The sequence below is a fragment of the Microtus pennsylvanicus genome, chromosome 18 (assembly GCF_037038515.1).
Source record: "Microtus pennsylvanicus isolate mMicPen1 chromosome 18, mMicPen1.hap1, whole genome shotgun sequence".
NCBI lineage: Eukaryota > Metazoa > Chordata > Mammalia > Rodentia > Cricetidae > Microtus > Microtus pennsylvanicus.
This window is the reverse complement of record NC_134596.1, coordinates 3,984,790-4,003,873: the sequence shown is the minus strand read 5'-3', so window position 1 is coordinate 4,003,873 and position 19,084 is coordinate 3,984,790. Positions and strand designations below refer to the sequence as shown.

Below are 19,084 nucleotides of genomic sequence, written 5' to 3'. Positions count from 1 at the left end.
AAACACCTAGGCAGTCAACAGTGTTTAGGACAAGTCACTGCCCAAGAAAAACTGACACCAGCGGCCACTGTCACTACAACTGTCACTAGAAATCCACGGAGGCTGAAGATGCCAGGCCACAAAAGATCCAGGTCACCAGACTTTCAGTAAATATTTTCAGCTGATTTTTATCCAATTTGTTGTTGTTGTTGTTTATGTGGAAGGCGGCTCTGGCAGACCTTGAACTCCTTCCTGTGAGCCTGCAGGTCTAGACTTCTGGACTCTGCCAGTGGCCTGTGAGAAGGAGTAGTTAGCATGTGCGCACAGGTCTGACAGGACGCCACAGAAGCTATAAAACAGGCAGTCTGCCAGCTCCGAGACAGAAAGTACACCCAGAGAGAGAAGTCTACTTTCCACTAGCCAGAAGTCTAGTCCGAAAAGAAGGCAGGAGCTGGCTTGTTGAGGGCAGCAATGGCACCCGCATGGGCCACTGCCCTGCTGACCAAGCTCTGAGCTTTGCTTAGTCCCTTCCTGAGAAAGGCTATCGTACCATTTCACAGATGAGCAAACCATCTGTGGAGGAGAAAGAGTGGCTGCCCAAGGTCCCTCTAAAGCTAAATGGCAGACATGAGACTGGAATCATCATGAGTGTTCTGGCACTTGGAAATAAAATGATTTGTCAGGGCACCCTCCCCAAAGCAGACACATGGGGTGGGACCTTTGCAGGTCAAGGTCCCAGGACAGAGTTCCCAGGAAAAGGTCTACGGAAAGCACAAAGGGGAGCAGGCTTTGTCTTACCTTTGTATTTCCCAGGGAGCACTTTGTCAAAGGTAAAGGTCATGGAGTTGACCTTGACAGAGAGCTGGAGGCTGCGTTTCTCACCCTGGCGGCTCAGTGACTGCAGGGTCACCAACAGGTCACCGCAGGTATCTAGAGAGAAGACCCGAGAACCTCACCTGACTGCCACAGCAAACCCTGCCGAGATTCTGAGTGCTTAGCCTGAGCAATAAGCCCTGGAGGCGAGTTCAGAAAGAACACCTGGGAGCCCCCAAGAGCGGCTCTGGCCCACTCCCTCCAGGACAGGACAACGACCCAGTTCTCAGTCACCCCAAGACAGGGGAGGGTTAGTAACTTGCTCCAGGTCACAGTCCTTGGAATCTAACCAGAATCAGCAGCAACATTGAGGAAACTGTATTTAAACCCCTTATAGACTCCAAGAGGGGCAGTATGCCCATTTTACAAAGTGAAAGTCTCAGGCCTGCGGGAGTCATGGTGCACGCCTACAATCCTAGCATTTGGGAGCTGAAGGCAAGAAAGTTAAGATCATTCTAGATGGGCTGGAGCGATGGCTCAGCAGTTAAGAGTATACTTCCAGAGGTCCTGAGTTCAATCCCCAGCAACCACATGGTAGCTCACAACCATAAGATCTGGTGCCCTCTTCTGGCCTGCAAGAACACATGCAGGCAGAACACTATACATAATAAATGAACCTTTCAGAAAAAAAAAATCATTTTTTAAAAAAAAGCATTCTCAGCCTTGGACTACATGAGACCTGGACTCAAAAAAACACAGAAAGGAGGCTGGTTTGATGATCCAGATGTGTGTGTGGTGAGCTGCCTGCCACATATACATGAGGATCTGAGTTTGGTTCCCATAAACGCAGATAAAGAGCTGGCATGGCAATGTGCGCCAGGAGCCCCAGCACTGGGAGCGGGCAGAGACAGGCAGTACCTAGAGCTCTCTGTCCAGCCAGCCTAGCTGAACCGATGAGCTTCAGGGTCAGTGACAGACCCTGTCTCCAAATAATAGAAAAAAGTGTAAACAGATCAAGGGAAGACATTCAATACCGCCCTCTGACCTCCACACACAAGCACACATGCGCAAGTGTGCCCACACACACTGTGCCTTACCTACACACACTCACACCATGCACGCGCGCACACACACACACTCATGTGCACACACTTTTACGTACCAAGCATGCATACACATCATACACGCATGCACACACACGAGCTAACATTGAAGGCAGGATCTGATTTCAGCCTAAAAAGAAACCTTTGGAAAATAAAGTAGAAACAATTCAGGTGCCTGGTAGCTAGGCAGTTACTGAGAACTCACCATTCACAAAAAAACACCCCAGAACCCTGCAGGTCTCCCCAGGAATGGCAGGCACTGCCTTTACTTCAGAGACACCTGGTCCCATCTCTTCCCACTGTCCAGTTCTCCCAACTCTCATTTGCAGTGGACACTTCACCTAAGCAGGAGACTTTTCCAGAAACAGATGCCAAAAACTGCACGAAAGCCACATCCATCACAGGCCTGTTGGTCACGGTGACAGGGAACGTCTGCGGTTTCAGCATCAGCCCAGCTCTGGTCTCAGCCTCTGGCACCAGCACCTGTGAGAAGACGAGATGGCAGTGCTTCTCAACCTTCCTTATGCTGTGGTGGCCCCCACATAGCATTTAGTTCACAGCTGCAGTTCTGCTACTGCTGGGACCACACTGCAGCATAAACATCCGACACACAGGATTCTGCTACTGCTGGGACCACACTACAGTATAAACATCCGACACGCAGGATTCTGCTATGGGACCACACTGCAGTATAAACATCCGACACGCAGGATTCTGATATGGGACCACACTACAGTATAAACATCGACATGCAGGATTCTGCTATGGGACCACACTGCAGTATAAACATCCGACACGCAGGATTCTGATATGGGACCACACTACAGTATAAACATCGACATGCAGGATTCTGATATGGGACCACACTACAGTATAAACATCTGACACGCAGGATTCTGCTATGGGATCACACTACAGTATAAACATTCGACATGCAGGATTCTGATATGGGACCACACTACAGTATAAACATCCGACACGCAGGATTCTGCTATGGGACCACACTGCAGTATAAACATCCGACACGCAGGATTCTGACCACACTGCAGTATAAACATCCGACACGCAGGATTCTGACCACACTGCAGTATAAACATCCGACACGCAGGATTCTGCTATGGGACCACACTGCAGCATAAACACCCGACACGCAGGATTCTGATATAGGACACCCCCCACAAAAGGGTTGTGACCCACAGGTTGAGAACTTGTGTTAGAAGCATCAGAGAACAGCTTTCCCCAGCCTATGAGGCTAGAAGCACTAGAACCTTCCTGAGGGCCTCAGGCTCAGCAGATACTAAAGGGTGAAGGTTCATATTGAGCCTAGATATGTAATCACACCAAATATAACAATTCTGTTTGTTTCCCGAGACAGGGCTTCTGTGTATCCTTGGCTGTCCTGGAACTCACTCTGTAGACCAGGCTGGCCTCTAACTCAGAGATCTGCCTGTCTCTGGCCCCAGCACAGGGATTAAAGGCTTGCACCAGCATGCCCAGTAGGAAGTGATATTTTCATAGTAACACACTAGTAGTATAATACCTAAGCCAGGCATGGCAGCACCAGCCTCTAACCTACCACTCAGGAGTCTGAGGCAGAAAGAACCTGGGCTGTTGTAAAACCAAGTCTCAAAGAGAGAGACTCTCTGATGCCTCCCCAGAGGCACCCGTAGAATTAGGTCATTTTTCTTTTTCCATGTACTTATTTTCTTCTGTGTTTCTTTAAGACAGAGACTACGCAGCCCAGGCTAGCCTGACATTCACACTCCTGCTTCCGCTCCCCAGTGCTGGGATTGCAGGTGTGTGCCATCACACTTGATGCCTTTCCCAAGCTCAGAAAGGATGGGGAAGGAGGCACACATCCCAGCTGTATTCCCAGTAAAGAACTGCCCAACTCTGGGCTTCTGACAGAGCCTCAGGAGCTGTTCATGTGGCCATCTTCACATAAGCTGGGCACCCACCAAGTATCTCCACTTGTCCCTCCAGAAGGAGGAACTCACTCCAGAAGACCCACGCTAAGTAGACACTTCTAGGCCTCCCTCACTAAAGCTGGGAGCAGAGCTGATTTGACCAGCCAGCCCTGTGGGCTCCAGGAACATGGTCCTTCCCAGGTGGGCAGACCTCTGGTTGTCGTCTTGACAGTAGCCCAGTTGTGCTCACGCCTACTCCACTGTGGGGATCCTCCAGACAGGGGCTGCCCTGCTCCTCTGCCTGAATGGGTAAGCTCCCTGGGGTCTGTGGTTGTCCTGGAGTCAGGGTGGGGTAGTTCCTCTAGTCTGGGCTCTCAGAAGCTGGCACCATGAAATTCTAAAACTGCAAGAACTGGCTTTACTCTGCTTTGGCCTCATGGATGCCCTAGAGCAGCCAGAAACAAGGATGGCACAGGATGGCACACGTTTGCTGCCAGCCCTGCACATACCCAGGGAGAGAAGACAGCCTCGGCCTACCACAGCCCTCACACGGAGGAAGGAGACTGAAAGGCATATAACACTCTGGAAAACCCTTGCTTTTCCTCGAGTGAGTGGAGGCTGGATGTTACTTTGGATGCTGTTTCCTCAGAAACCAATTATCTTGTTCTTTGGAGATGAAATTTCTCATTGGCCTGGGGCTTACCTAGCAGGCAAGCCTGGCCAGCCAGTGAGCCTCAGGGATTTGCCTGCCTCTGCCTCCCCAGCAAGGGAATGACAAGCCAATGCCAGTACACCCGCCTTTTAATGGACTCCAGGGATCAAAGGTCCTCATGCTTGCAGTCACCTTCCCAACCCACAGATACTGTAAGACAAACACGCACCTGGACTTTGTAGGTCCCTGGTTTCGCTTTAAAGCAAAATGATCCATGAGCATCCGTCTCCACGGTGACCAAAGACTTGTCCTTGTCTTGAGAGGACAGGACCACTTTGTATTTACTCATCTGTTTGACAGTATCAGGAGAGCGGATGATGGATATCTGGCCACAGATGCTGAACCTGCAACAAGAAACCTGGTCATTCCAGCAAGACTTAAGGCAGGGGGCAGGCCCCCGGCAACCTAACACAAGACTGACTAACAGACAGACTTTGTGCCTTTCACTTTAGAGACCCGCCTGCAGAAGTCCGCAGCTGGGCCCAGGGCAAAGCTGTGTGCTCTGGGTAACTGTACCCACCCCACCTCCGCAGTAGACATCTGCGGGAAATCTGCAGGTAATAGGAACATTTCAGATAACTGGATTACTGATATGACTTGGGTCAACCTTCAAACAGGAAGAGCTGTCAGCTGTTCACAAAAAGAAGGACCATTACCCAGGCCAGGAAACCATCAGTCCTCATCTGTGGTGAGATGCCACCTAAGAACAAATGCAAAGCTGAAACTGAACTCAGGAGCTCGAGCCCCAGTGCCCTATGGATGGGAAGGACCTGGCTTCCAGCTTCCAGATAAGGGGGCCCTTCAAGAAACACACAGCTGCTCCCCAAGAAGAAGGCCAGCAAGAGCGCCCGTCAGGGCCTGAGGACTGGTGTGCAGCTAAGACACCATCTGGGGGCCAGCCATCTCTCTAACTCACTACAGGTCAAGTCTCCTCTTAAGCCATCACAGGAGGCAAATGTCAGCTGCTGCTTTGGACAAAACAATACTAAAGAACTTTGTGCTTCTGACAATCATGGGCCAAACAAAATGCTGGAGAAACTGATGTCTGACCCAACTGGACAATCAGGGACAGGCTCAAGGAATGGTTGCAGACGGCTGTGCCGTTCAGGAGTGAATGAAGGGCTCACTCACCACCTGCTTCTGTGGTGACTGTCATCCAACAGAGGCTTCTACATTCTTTTTTCTTTCTTTCTTTTTTTTGGTATTTTGAGACAGTGTTTCTCTGTGTAGCCTTGGCTGTCCTGGAACTCACTCTGTAGACCAGGCTGGCCTTGAACTCACAGAGACTCGCCTGCCTCTGCCTCCCCAGTACTGGGATTAAAGGTGGATCAGACTAGTTGGGCACTGGTGGCGTACACCTTTAATCCCAGCACTAGGGAGGCAAAGATAGGCAGATCTCTGTGAGATCAAGGTCTTCAGAGAGAATTCTAGGACAGGCTCCAAAGCTACACAGAGAAACCCTGTTTCAAAACAGGAAGAAAAAAAGAAGGAAAAAAGATGATAACTGGAGAGATGCTCAGTGGTTAAGAGCACACAATCAGGACCTGCATTCTCAGCACCCACCTCAGGGGTCCACAACCCCCTGAAACTCCTGTTAGGGCCCAAAGATATTCAGGACAAATGGCTAAGATGCCTAGTAACGTTTATCAAAGTAGGTGCTGGCCTCAGGCTCTCCAGACAGGCTCCTCCAGGCAGTTCCCGAGTCCTGGCTCCTCTCAGCACTTCTCACCCGTGCCCCCTTTGTTTCCTTCCCATGTGCTCTCATGGCCCCTCCTACTCCCATGGCCCCTCCTACTCTCATGGCCCCTCCTACTCTTTGCTCAGTCTCTCCCCTACCCCACTCCGCTCTCTGTCCACTTGTGGCCTGGTCTATTCTACCGCCATGCTCTGTCCGGACCCTTCCAGGTGCCTCTGGCTGTTCTTTCCCTCATATCTACAATAAACCTTCTCCTTACCCACACCTAGGAGCGGCCATGTCCTCATTTTCATTCCGCTCCAGATCTGAGACCCTCTTCTGGCCCCCAGACACCCATTTACATATGTGCACACACAGAGACACCAAAAATAAAACTTAATTTAAAAGGAAAATAAATCTTGGGTCAGCAAGAAGGTCCAGTGAGTAGAAAGGCACTTGCTGCCAAGCCTGATGACCTGAGCTCAATCCCAAGACCCATGTTGTGGAGAGACCCGTCTCCACATGAGTGCCTCAGCACATATACAGGCACACTGTATATGGGGGGGCGGGGGACACAACACGACATGACTGACTCATAAATAAATAAATAAACAAGTGTAATATGATTTAAAAAATAAAACTGAGGCTGGGGGGAGGACTCAGCAGCTAAGAGCACTAGCCACTCTTGCAGAGACCTGGGTTTGATTCCCCGCACCCATGCAACGGTTTACAGCTGTTTGCAACTCCAGTTCCAGGGGATCTGACGCCCTCTTCTGCCCTCCAAAGGGCATGGAACGGACATGGTGTACAGACATACATGTACACACACTCACACATACAAAACAAATACAAGTAACTTTAATTATCAGATGTACACAGACACCAACTGTTCAGATATAAGCTGGGGCCTGGCAGTATGTGGACTGACTGCAGTGGTGCCGGCCTCTCCTCTGCTCTCCTCTCCTCTGCTCTCCTCTCCTCTGCTCTCCTCTCCTCTCCTCTGCTCTGCTCTCCTCTGCTCTCCTCGCCTCTCCTCTCCTCTGCTCTCCTCTGCTCTCCTCTCCTCTGCTCTGCTCTCCTCTTCTCTCCTCTGCTCTGCTCTCCTCTGCTCTCCTCGCCTCTCCTCTCCTCTCCTCTGCTCTCCTCTCCTCTGCTCTCCTCTCCTCGCCTCTGCTCTGCTCTCCTCTCCTCTCCTCTGCTCTGCTCTCCTCTGCTCTCCTCTCCTCTCCTCTGCTCTGCTCTCCTCTGCTCTCCTCGCCTCTCCTCTCCTCTCCTCTCCTCTGCTCTCCTCTCCTCTGCTCTCCTCTCCTCGCCTCTGCTCTGCTCTCCTCTCCTCTTCTCTCCTCTGCTCTCCTCTGCTCTCCTCGCCTCTCCTCTCCTCTCCTCTGCTCTGCTCTCCTCTGCTCTCCTCGCCTCTCCTCTCCTCTCCTCTCCTCTCCTGCCAGCGCCCAGGGCAAAGGCACCCCAGCCCCATCTCCTCCAGATGATTGCCACCGGCTCCTATCTGCACCATCTGCCAACACTCTGACTTCCCAGCAGTTCCTACCCACCCAGCAGGCAGAAAGTCCATCTCTGTCATGCCCTTGCTGACCCCATGGTCTCCATGGGCAAAGACTTCCCATCAGCAGCCTCTGGTCTCACTGGTTCAGCCCCTTCCACCCAGTTCCCTCCCCTCTGAACATGCTGCCTTCCTGCCTGGGACCCCGGCACCTTCTTCCCTTGGTCCTCCTAAGGCCTCAGAGCTACCACCCCCACCCCAATCTCTTTCTGGCACAATTCAAAATTGAAGCATCTCTCTTTGGGAGCTGGGCGCCGACAACCTATCCTTACCACTCGGGCTCAGCTCCTTGTCACATGTGCAGCCCGGCACAGGGCCGCACCAAAAGCAGCCGCACAGGAGCATTCACGGAGCTTGCAGCTGAAACCTAGCATGGATGCTCCAACACAAAAGCAGAGGGGAGAGGAACAGGACTTGAACCCAAGAATTATTTTCTCAGGATAACTGACTTCCTTCAAAGTTGAAAGGCCGCAATGCTTCCTTGGTGACTAGGCTCCTAGCTTTGGTGTCAGCAACCACCTTGTCCTTGTCCCTAACACTCACTTTCTTAGTTCCTGTGACCTCACCTATTCAGGCTCCCCAGCCCCTGCAATGCTGGTGGTATTCCACTTCCAGCTGAGCAGCCTAGGAGGGCCAATCATCAGGATGTACACAGATTAAAACATCTAGGAGAGGGCCGGGCGGTGGTGGTGCACGCCTTTAATCCCAGCACTCGGGAGGCAGAGGCAGGCGGATCTCTGTGAGTTCGAGACCAGCCTGGTCTACAGAGCTAGTTCCAGGACAGGCTCCAAAGCCACAGAGAAACCCTGTCTCGGAAAAACAAAAAAAAAAAAACATCTAGGAGAGTGTGCCACCTAGTGGCCATGTGGCACCAAACCTGAACCCTCATCACCTGTCTCAGCAACACCTCTCTAGGCTGCAAACGCCTAAATATCTTTCCATTCCGTCCTTGACATGCATGTAATCAATGACTACATGGTTAACTCTACCAACAACCGGAAACATCTCCAAGAACACCTCCACACCCACCACCATCAGAGAAGCCAACAAAGCCCTCTAGGATCAGACAAGGGAAGTGCTCACTTCAGAGAGATTTTTCTAAGACAGACAGACAGACAGACAGACGTAGAAACATTATTTATTGTGTCTGTATACATGTGGAGGTCAAAGACAACTTATACAAGCCTATTCCCTTCTTCTACCACGTGGCTCCCAGGGATCAAATTCAAGTTGTTAGGTGTGGCAGGAGGCACATTCACCTTCACCTTCTTTTTCCACTTTAACAAACCCATTTTAACTTAAAAGCAAAAGAAATCAATCTTAAGTGTCCAACACGCAAATGTCTTCAATTATTAAGACTCAGCTCTCATCTTTCCAAAAGAAAGCCTGCTGACTCTAAAGAGCTCCTGGAACTGGGGGAATCCTGGGCAGAAATACAGTCAGGTCAAGGCTCATTTTCTTCTCCACCACTGCTAAGAGAGGAGCTGGGATGCTCCCAAGACTGCACACAGCCGTGGGTTGGCTAGTTTATGTCACCTCACACACGCCGGAAGCATTTGGGAAGAGGGAATCCCAACGGAGAAAATGGTCCCACCAGATGGGCCTGTAGGCAAGCCTGGGGCTCATTTTCTGGACTGGTAACTGACGTGGGAGAGCCCAGCTCACTGAGGACGGTGCCACTCTTAGGCACGTGGTCTGGGTATATAAAAAAGGAGGCTGAGCAAGTCAGTTGTCAGCCATCCATGGCCTCTGCTTCAGTTCCTGCCTCCAGATCCCTACCTGACTTCACTCAGTGATGGACTGTGTGTGATATGGAAGTGTTAGCCAGATAAACCCTTCCCTCCTCAAGTTGCTTTTTGGTCATGGTCAGTAGTCACCCTGACCAGACAGCACACTTACCCAGTAGCAATGAGGTCTGCCAGCTGCGGAGTGTTAGGTGCAATTTTGATGGTGACCATCTCAAAGTAGAGATGCTCCTTCTGAGCATGGATGGTGTACGTCCCTGTTGTTATGTTCTCTAGGCGGAAGGAGCCGTCAGCTTTCGTTCTGACTGTGAAACCAAAGCATGTGAATCAAAGAGAAGCCCAAGCTTGTGTCCCATGGAGATTCTGCCCCTTGTGTCTCTATCGTTCCAGGATTCAAACGGAGCTTTTGAGCACACTCAGGACCACCATGCCTGCCCCACCTCTAATCTGTTGTTCAGGGTGACTAACCTTTAATCTGGTTGTTCAGGGTGACCACAGCCTCTGGAACACCTTCTCCTTCAGGTCCGTTCAAGACCCTCCCAGTGACAGAGAAGCCCATGACATGGAACACAGGCTGCAAAGTGAAGAATAGGTATTCACATGCCCAAGACACTAAGACCCCTTCCTGGCCAGCACCACGGCTCCACGGGTTTGCCCTTGCAGCTCTAGTTCAAGCCAGGCCCCTCCCCCTCACAGCATCTATCCTCTCAGATGCATTTCCAATGCGTGAACGGTCACCAGAGCAGAATAAAAACAGCCGCCAGGCTCGCTCCCCAAGCCAGGTTGCTGCTTCTGGCTTGTGGGTTTCCCCAGCTTTGCCCTCTCCTGCTCCCTCGGCAGCCCCATCCACATGTCCCCACTTTGGTGAATCCCACCTGTCTCCAGCCTCTCAAATACAAGCCACCTTGTCCTACAGCATCTCCTGGGACCCAGCCTGTCCCCCAGAATCTCCTGGAACTGCAGCCTATCTGTCCCCTGGTATCCCCTGGGACCCTAGCTTGTCACCTAGCATCTCCTGGGACTCCAGCATCTCCCTAGACCACCAACCTGTCACCCCCAACATCACTTGTGACCCACAGCCTTTCCCTTCACCCATAGCATGTCCCTTCAGCATCACCTGAAACCCCAACCTACTCCACCAATATTATCTAAGATCAATGACCTACCCTCCCCTTTCAAAGTCCAAGAGCCCACACCTAAGATCCCAGGCCAGATTCCTTCAGTCCACACTTCCTCTGCAAAGACTCTCAACACACAGCCCCATGCCTTATCTGTGTGTGCCCTGTTTGCTCCAAGCACCAAGACTGGGCTCTCCTGGGTAGCACTGAGCTCCAAGCCCCCACCTTTGGTTTCTCAGATGAGCTATCTGGGTGAGATATCACCAACCTAATTTTCTATCTTCAAACTCCTCAGCATCTAAAAGGCCTGACTGATTCCCTACATCTCATCCCTCTCTGGTTAGGCTCAGAGGAGCCCGTCCTGCCTCAGCTACATGCTACAAAGTACGCATTATTTGAAAGAGAGCTTCAAAGTGGCAAAACTGTAGCCTGGCAGGACAGCACACCCTTGGACTGCAAGCACCAGGTATAACTGTGCAGGGCACGGTGGCACTCGGCACCCAGGCGGCACACGCCTGTGATCTCAGTACTCAACTGGCTAAGCCAGGAGGATCATAGTGGTTCTGTCTCAAACCAAAACAGGAAGAGTGTGCAGAGAGGAGAGGAGGAATAAGAAAATGGCTTCCTTTTGATTCAGGGATAATCTTCTGAAGGTAAGAGCTGAGCTGGCTATATATCCACTTATCAACTCACATATCCAACAGACGTTTTCAACGCTTACTACGTGCCAGGTGCTTGAAGCACAGAGATGAAATGGGGAAGCGTAACACACTGCGGGTTAAAGCCTGCATCTGACCACTGTCTGGTACTTTGCCCAAGTACCTGTCACACCCTTCCTGCAAGGTCAATGCAGGCAATAAGGGCTCAATGTTCATTTTCCTGGCCTCCTGGATTTAGGTGTCCTAACGCAACCTTAGAAGGCGGGGCCAGCTCCCTTGACTGCTATTTTAGAGGGCTGCTTTTCAGTGCATTATAAAAAAAATCCGAGAATAACTTTTCACTAGCACAGCTGCCAAGTACCCTCCTTAGGGCACTTCCTTTGTGTTGCAAGCTGCCAGCAGGGACAACTTCCATGTCTGTAACTAAAGACACAGAAGAACAATGAAAACACATTTACCATGTCTTCTGAACATCTCACCATCCCCTCTGAGGGCCATGCTCTCCTGAGTTCACATGCTTACTGCCCAGGCCAGCTTTCCTCATCACCTCTCCCCAGCAATACCCAAGTCCCAGCAGCATTGGAGAGAAGTGGCCAGCCAAGGTCTACACCATCAACTCTCCAAGCTCCGTCCTCCCCTCCACTACAGCTCCCCTGGCCTCCTCCGGGGCACTCCTGCCCTGAGACCTTTGCACTCACCACACATTTTAGGGATAACTCCCCTTTAGGCAGTAGCCCGGTGTCACTTTCAGAGGGGACTCTTGATGGCACATGCAGCCCTGCGTCCTCATCCTGAGCTGCACGGCCCTTCTTCTGTCCAGACAGTGTGTATACCTTCTAGCACACTGACTAACTTGCTTATCTAAACAGGCACTGGCTCTTCCCATCACAAAATGCAACTTCCAGAAAGACCATTGAACACTTAAGCCCACACTGCATGGTCAATGTGGAACAGAACCCAAAGCACAAGCCAGGCACTAAGTGGGCAACCTCACTAAAGAGCAGCACTGACCAGACTCCAGCTAGCTCTGCGAGATGAAGACACTGTGTAAGAGAGGTGGGATATCTAGTGTACCCCAGGCTAGGGCACAGAGCCCACGTCCTCCAACAGTCATCCTGGGCAGGATGCTGATGTGGGCAAGTTTACAACATCTGCGCCCAGAGCTAGGACCCCAAACGCCTGCCTCCAGGGCACTGCGCAGCTTCACCTCCAGTCTCAGGCTGTCGTGCTCCACAGTGAAGTCAAGTCTGGAAGGTGCCACATCGAAGGTGATCCTCTCTCCTCTGTAGAAGGGCACCTAGAAGGAGGGGTCTGGTGATTATGAAGAAAGAACCACACAATTCTACAGTCAGTATTCACCTGGGCCTAGCAGCCCACACAACCAGAGGAATGTGAGTCCCAGCTGCTGGTCTAATGGAGCCCTGTGCTCCATGTCTCATGTCAGTTCGGGCTGTGATCCCCAGGGTATCCCCACTGAGCTGCTCAGATGCAGGAGTGCCTGCAGTGCATGATAAGACATCCTGTGGGCAGGTCCAAGTCTGAACTTGAGATCCACTGCATTCTACACACACAGTACAGACAAAGAGACAAAAGCTGATGGCAAACTCAATAGTGTACTCAGATTTTAGAGTGTTTTAGATATGGGTTTTTAGCTTTAGGGACACTCAATCTATCCTTGCTTGGCTGAGTGCTCATGGATACAGGCTCACCATTTATTTAACTATTCAATATCTACTACTGATTTGGATCTGAAACGCCCCAAAATCCTATGCACTAGCAGGCACGTCCAACACGCAGTCCATGTGCCACATGTCCCAGGATAACTGTGGATGTGGCGGTATGAAGCGCGTGCTGCCATGTGGAAAGGCCGCTCCTGTGCTGGAGGCATGTGTGTCAGTACTGCTGGGACGTGGCAGCACCTGTAGGAAGCAGGGCCTGAAGGAAGTGAATAGATTTCCTCTACCACAGGCTTCAGCTACACCCTACTGCCTCACCTCAGTCCCAAAAGCAAGAGGGTAATCAGCCAGAAACTGAGACCATGATTATTCCTTTCGGTTGGCTCAGCTCAAATGGTGTCAGCATACAGAAAGATGACTCACACAACGCCCAAAGGGCAGGGGCTCGTCTCACGCCAGTGTCCTGTACAGAGAGAAACCCACTCACTCACCACAGTGTAGCCCCCACTCGGCAAGGAATAGAAAGAAAACGAGCCGTCTTCTTTGGAGACCGCATGGCACAGATAAACCAGGCTCTCATCTGGATGCTGGAACCCGGACACCGGGGACACATTGCAGCCCAGGACATCCTGTGTCAGGAAAGAAGAAGTTCCCATGTTCCGATTACCCAACAGCCACAAACAAGACCAGGCCAGCTTCTAGAGGTCAACGCATGGGTTTCTTGCAAGAAGTTAATTTAAGCAGGCAAATGGAACACAAATCTCTACACCCAGCCTCAGAAGTTAAAAATGGGCAGTCTTCTTAGGAAAACTGGTGAGGCATCTCCCCAACAATAAGAAAACTGGCCAAGGAAGAAAAGTGACATGCCCAAGATACCACAGAGCAACAGGTAGTAGTAGAACCTGATACTGTGTGAGCCTGGCCAGAGCCCAAGCATCTCCCAGCTCCACGGCCTCATGGTGCAGACAGTCCAAGGAGATATGGTGTTCTTAAACATCCAGGTCACAAACCAACCACACTGGTATGGTCAACAGCAAGCCCCAACCTGCCACTCCCCACCCCCGATCTATGCTTACCTCTTTGTTTACTAAAGAAGAAAAGAGAAGAAACTTCACCCCTTTCATGGGCTCCCCGTCACTGCGGACAGAGCCAGACACGTTGTAGCCAGCCACTACGAGGGGACCGGCTGCATTAGCATTGGAGTTCGTCACCCTCACCGTGGTACTTGCCTAGAAAAAGGAAGAGTTCTTAGCTTCAACAGTGCTAAACCCTGACCGCCCAACACAGGAGTAGAAAGAAGACTGTGAATTTGAGGACACCCTGGGATACAATGTGACAGTCTCAAAAGGAAATAGACAAAAATAATAATAAGTCCTTCCAGAACACTCAGCAACACAAGGACATGTTTAAATTTTTAACTAAAAAGGCAGTATGAACACAGAATTCATAATAAAATTACAGACACAGGCATCCCAAACTCAGACAGCCTCAGGTACCCAGTCCCTTTTATAACAGCATACTGCGTGTACAGAGGCTATACACATCTCCCCAATACTAAACCTCCATTAGTTTCCAACACAAGAAGCAGTATTTACCATTTGAGAACAAGAATAAGAAAAATGCCTACGTATATCCAATCCATAGCTGGCTGAATCTGAGACTGGCTGAAGCAATGAATATGGAGGGCTGGCTGCCGAAAACAACGCAGCCACTGTGTGTTCATGTGTTGACTGCAGATGCACATGTCATGGAGTGCATGTGGGGGTCAGAGGACAACCTGAGGTGGCAGTCCTAGCCTTCCTCCCACCTCGCTTGAGGCAGAGCTGCTTGTGGTTTCAGCTGTGTACACCAGCCTGGGAGGCCCCGGAGCTAAGGGATTCTCCTCCCATCTCCCCATGGAGCACTGGGATTGCAGACAATCTTTCACGTGGGTTTTGAGACGGAAACTCACGCTGTCAGGTCTGCACGGCGAGCACTACCCACTGAGCTCTGCAATTTCTTCTTTTCTATGCGAAGTGGATGAAAGGCAGTGTGAGATGGGGGCACCCACCATGTGGGTGGTGACCCCACACTGACGGGCCCTTCCTTCACGTCCCTCTCACAGTCCAACTTCTTGTTTGTTTGTTTTTTGAGACAGGGTATCTCTCTGTAACCACCTTGGCTGTCCTAGAACTCACAGAGATCCACCTGCCTCCGCCTCCGGTGTACTGGGATGAAAGGCATGTGCCGCCATCACCCCCAACTTCTTCTTAAAATAGAAATATTTATTTGTTGGGGGGTGGGGCCATGCCATAGCACACATGGGAAGCTGGAGGGCAACTAGGAATCTCTCCTTTCACCATGTGGGTCCCAGGAACTGAACTCGGGCTTTGAGGCCTGGCAGCATGTACCTTTACCCTGAGCCATCTCTCTGACCCCTCCAATTTGTGTTTTAATGAGCAGGCTGTTTTTCCCTTTCTGTTGCAGAGCAGCTTCATACGGACAGAATGCAATCCCCAGACACCGAGCAATGCCCCTGCTAACCAAAATCTGACAGAGACAAAGCCAGGGCCAGAGCCCCTGCTCCCTCAGGGTATCCAACACCCCATGTTGACAAAACAGAACCAGGGCCTGAAGCACTGACCCTGCCAAGTAACTGTTAGCCAAACTTATCATACCATGCTTTGCTTTATTATTTATTTGTATTCAAAAACATTCAATTACTATAATATTTTAGAATCAGCCTTTATATGATATTTCAAGCACTTATAACCTTTTAGATAGTCTTTGGGGGGGGGGGGTTGGTTGTTTTTTTGAGTTAAGGTCTCACTCTATAGCCAAGGCTGATCTAAAATTCACGATGGAGCCCAGACTACAAAGCTCACTGTAATCTTTCGGCTTCAGTGTCCCAGGTACTACAATTACAGGCACAAGCTATCACACCTTGCTTAGACACTCTTTCAGTGAACACTGCTACTGCTCAGTCATGTCTGATTAAATTTTCAAATACCAAGCAGAATAAAGTTGAAAATTTCAACCAAAAAGGAAATCACTGTTGTTTCTTTCCTTGAAACAAGAAGTTTTCTCTGGCTCGCACGCTCACTGCTGCTGCTGCCACTCAGACAAGACGCTGCCACTCAGATATGACGACACACAACCCATTCTCCCTGAACAATCATAGGCTGTTTGAGATCTCCCTCTCCCAGGGAACGTGGACAATAGGCCTCTAGAATATTAGCATATTATCGATTTCTGTTTTAGACAAAAAAAGAACAAACTTCACTGGGAATGTCTGGTGTTGACTTAGCTCAATAGAGTGACAGTGGATGGCGGAGAATGTCACAACTGTCACCTAAAGAAGAAGCCAAAAGCAGAGGCACCCACTGTGGCAGTGGAGTTTTCTCTTGTAACACCTACTTCTTCAGCACCCTGGTTCTTTCAAGGTATCTGGAGAAAACTATGACTTATTTCATATCCCAAACTCATCCCCACAATTGCTTCCAAATAGCACATCCACAGACATGGGACAAAGCTTACCTCCTTCAGAGCCCAGGTCGGATGAGTTGCAAGAATTTCATAATCTCCAGGAAGAACTTTAAAAAATGCAAACCTGAGAAACACAGAATAGCACATCACTTAACCCAGGTTTTAGACAGGGACTATGCGGGAATTACTGTAGGCTTCCAAGAGCTACTCAATCCAGTTCTGTCCAAACTCACTCACTGAACACTCCCCACGTGCCAGAAAGCAAGGAAAGCCACTCTGCACACTGCTAGCACACAGTGAGCCAACACTCCCAGCAGCTCCAGGAGTCCTGGCGTAAGCTCACAATAATCAGCAGGCTTGATTGACATGAACAGGGATGGGGAGGAGAAAAAAATAACTAAAAGCTAAGGAGTGGGAAGGGAGGAGCTGTGCCCCAGGCTGGGGCAGATAGCTAATACACAGTGGCCCTACAGCCAGGCATAGTGACGTGCACCTGTAATTCCTGTATTCAGGAAGCCGAGACAGGAAAGCTGAAAATTCAAGGTAGGCACCAGAGAGCTGTCTCATGGCTAAGAGCACTAGCTGCTCTTCCAGAGGACCCAGGTTTGGTTCTGAGTGCAGGTGACCCCAGGTCCAGAGGATGCAATGCCCTCTTCTGAACAAGGTCAGTGACCTCTCTCGCAGACGAACTGTGACAAAGCCATCAGCCAGTAAGCGGACTTCTAGAGACTCCAGATGAGCTAAGGCCACGGCCAGTTGAGACGGCACTGCAAAGGCTACAGCCAGAGCCATACCAGGCTCCATCTGAACAAGGCACCTGCCAATCAGAAGCTAATTTTGCCACAAGGAACTTACTACAGGCAGTAATTGCATTCTCCCGCAGTCTATGAAATGCTGTCCGGACAGGGCTTGAGAACTACTTTGCTACAATAAAGCTAAAGAGGCTACTGGTTTCTGGCGCCGTTAATTTAGCCTTTCTACTCCCCAGGTCCCGACATGCTCTCTGAGCACTGCTTAGGATAGTTCAGGGCAAAGGAGCGTAAGACACCTCCTGGTCAGGTCTGCAACAAACTACAGCTGGGTCATCCTTCGTTTGAACATCAGGAATCCAAGATCCAGAACTTTTTGAGTACCAATACTATACCACAAAAGTAGAAAATTCTATACCACTGAATTGTGTAGTGTAGTAATTATTTAAAATTCTGGATGGGTACTTCAGCCTGCATGCTTAAGACACACACAGATGAAATGAAGTCCATGTTCACATGTCCCTGAAGGCACGTATGCTGCAGTCTCAGTTCCCAGTACAGGGCTCAGAAGGCACGTGTGCTGCAGTCTCGGTTCCCAGTACAGGGTTCAGAGGGGTTTGCCTAACCAACAGATCAGCCGTTGATGGATTCGGGATGGGATGAACCATTGGGAAGTGTTGGGGGAACACAGAGGGACAGGCCTCAGAGAAGAAGTATGTCACTATAGGTAGGGGGTGGGGCCTCAGTGCAGGAAGTGTGTCACTGGGGCAGGGGGCCCAGAAACATGAAAGCTAAATGCCCATGGTCTGAAACCATGAGTCAGAAAGAGCCTCGCTCCTGTCAGCTGTGATTATTAGCACTGAGAAACTAACACATTGTATGTATGAAAACATTCCAAATTCTGGAAAACCGAGGCCCTTCTGGTCCCAAGAACTTGGCTGAAGGACACTCAGTCTAGGCTGGGCCAGGAAGAAGCACAGCCGGGTGCTACTCCAGACCAAGACCAGGCACTGATCAGGGACAGCCGATCGATGGCGACTTTGACGTTAGATAACACACTAGAAGCTATTAGCTGCAGTTACCATGTTGGTTGGGTTTTGCATGCTGAAGTAGCAATGCTCTAAATGTTTGCATAAGTATCAGCTCCGATTACTCTGGTGTTAACCCAGCACATCTGCTCACAGCTACAGCCGTGCTCGCCCCACTGCACAGCTCATTAAACAGCTCTTTACGTTTCATTCCGCCAGGTTAACTAAACAGCCACCAGATCCAACTACAAAATGGTTTCCATGTAAATGATAAAACGCTGTCTCTGAACCCTAACTGTGTTAGCCTGTGGTCAGCACACGCTCATTAGCACCACCTGGCCAATCTGAAACAATCACACTGGTCTTCCCAGGAACCTCTCTTTACCTTCATCTGTAAATTAGAAAAGCAAAGCAGGGGGGAAAGTGGCTGTCCCAAGCCACACAGCAAATGGAGGAGCCCATTCAAACCCAGCTGGGGCACAGCCTTTACAGACAGTGGCTGGTAATCACTGGAGAAGCCCATTCAAACCCAGCTGGGGCACAGCCTTTACAGACAGTGGCTGGTAATTAATCACCCACCTGCACAGTGGGTCAGATGACTCCCACTTCAGGGAATGTGGGTTCCGAAAGCATGAACTTGCTTAAGAGCCAAATCAGGGTCTGAGCCCACCCACCCCCTCAACCCAAGCAACCAAATTAGACTCCAGGACACCACTCACTTTCCGCCAGGCTGCGTGACTGTGGACTGGATCTTCGAATCAGTGCCTGTGCTTCTCAGGGACACCTGAACTCCTGCAGGCCCCAGGGGCTGCCCTTTGCTGAGGACCTGTGAGAAGGAGGACGTCAGGACCCAATGGGCAGCTCAGCCAGCCAAGGAGCCAAGGCCCCTGTTTCATG

The 19,084-nt window shown here is 50.5% G+C and overlaps 1 protein-coding gene across 2 annotated transcripts in view; it reads right to left on the bottom strand.

Annotated features, from left to right (window-relative positions):
• Positions 1-19,084, bottom strand: part of LOC142837583 (BOS complex subunit NOMO1) — a 59,727-nt gene that overhangs the window by 31,562 nt on the left and 9,081 nt on the right. For both annotated transcript variants that reach the window (XM_075952743.1, XM_075952742.1), the window contains exons 5-14: positions 18,907-19,013; positions 16,462-16,534; positions 14,022-14,174; positions 13,437-13,574; positions 12,477-12,566; positions 9,961-10,066; positions 9,647-9,797; positions 4,684-4,858; positions 2,237-2,378; positions 778-909 (exon numbers count right to left, since the gene is read on the bottom strand). In XM_075952743.1, coding sequence (XP_075808858.1) covers positions 778-909; positions 2,237-2,378; positions 4,684-4,858; positions 9,647-9,797; positions 9,961-10,066; positions 12,477-12,566; positions 13,437-13,574; positions 14,022-14,174; positions 16,462-16,534; positions 18,907-19,013 — 1,267 coding nt within the window. The remainder of the gene's footprint in view (positions 1-777; positions 910-2,236; positions 2,379-4,683; positions 4,859-9,646; positions 9,798-9,960; positions 10,067-12,476; positions 12,567-13,436; positions 13,575-14,021; positions 14,175-16,461; positions 16,535-18,906; positions 19,014-19,084) is intronic.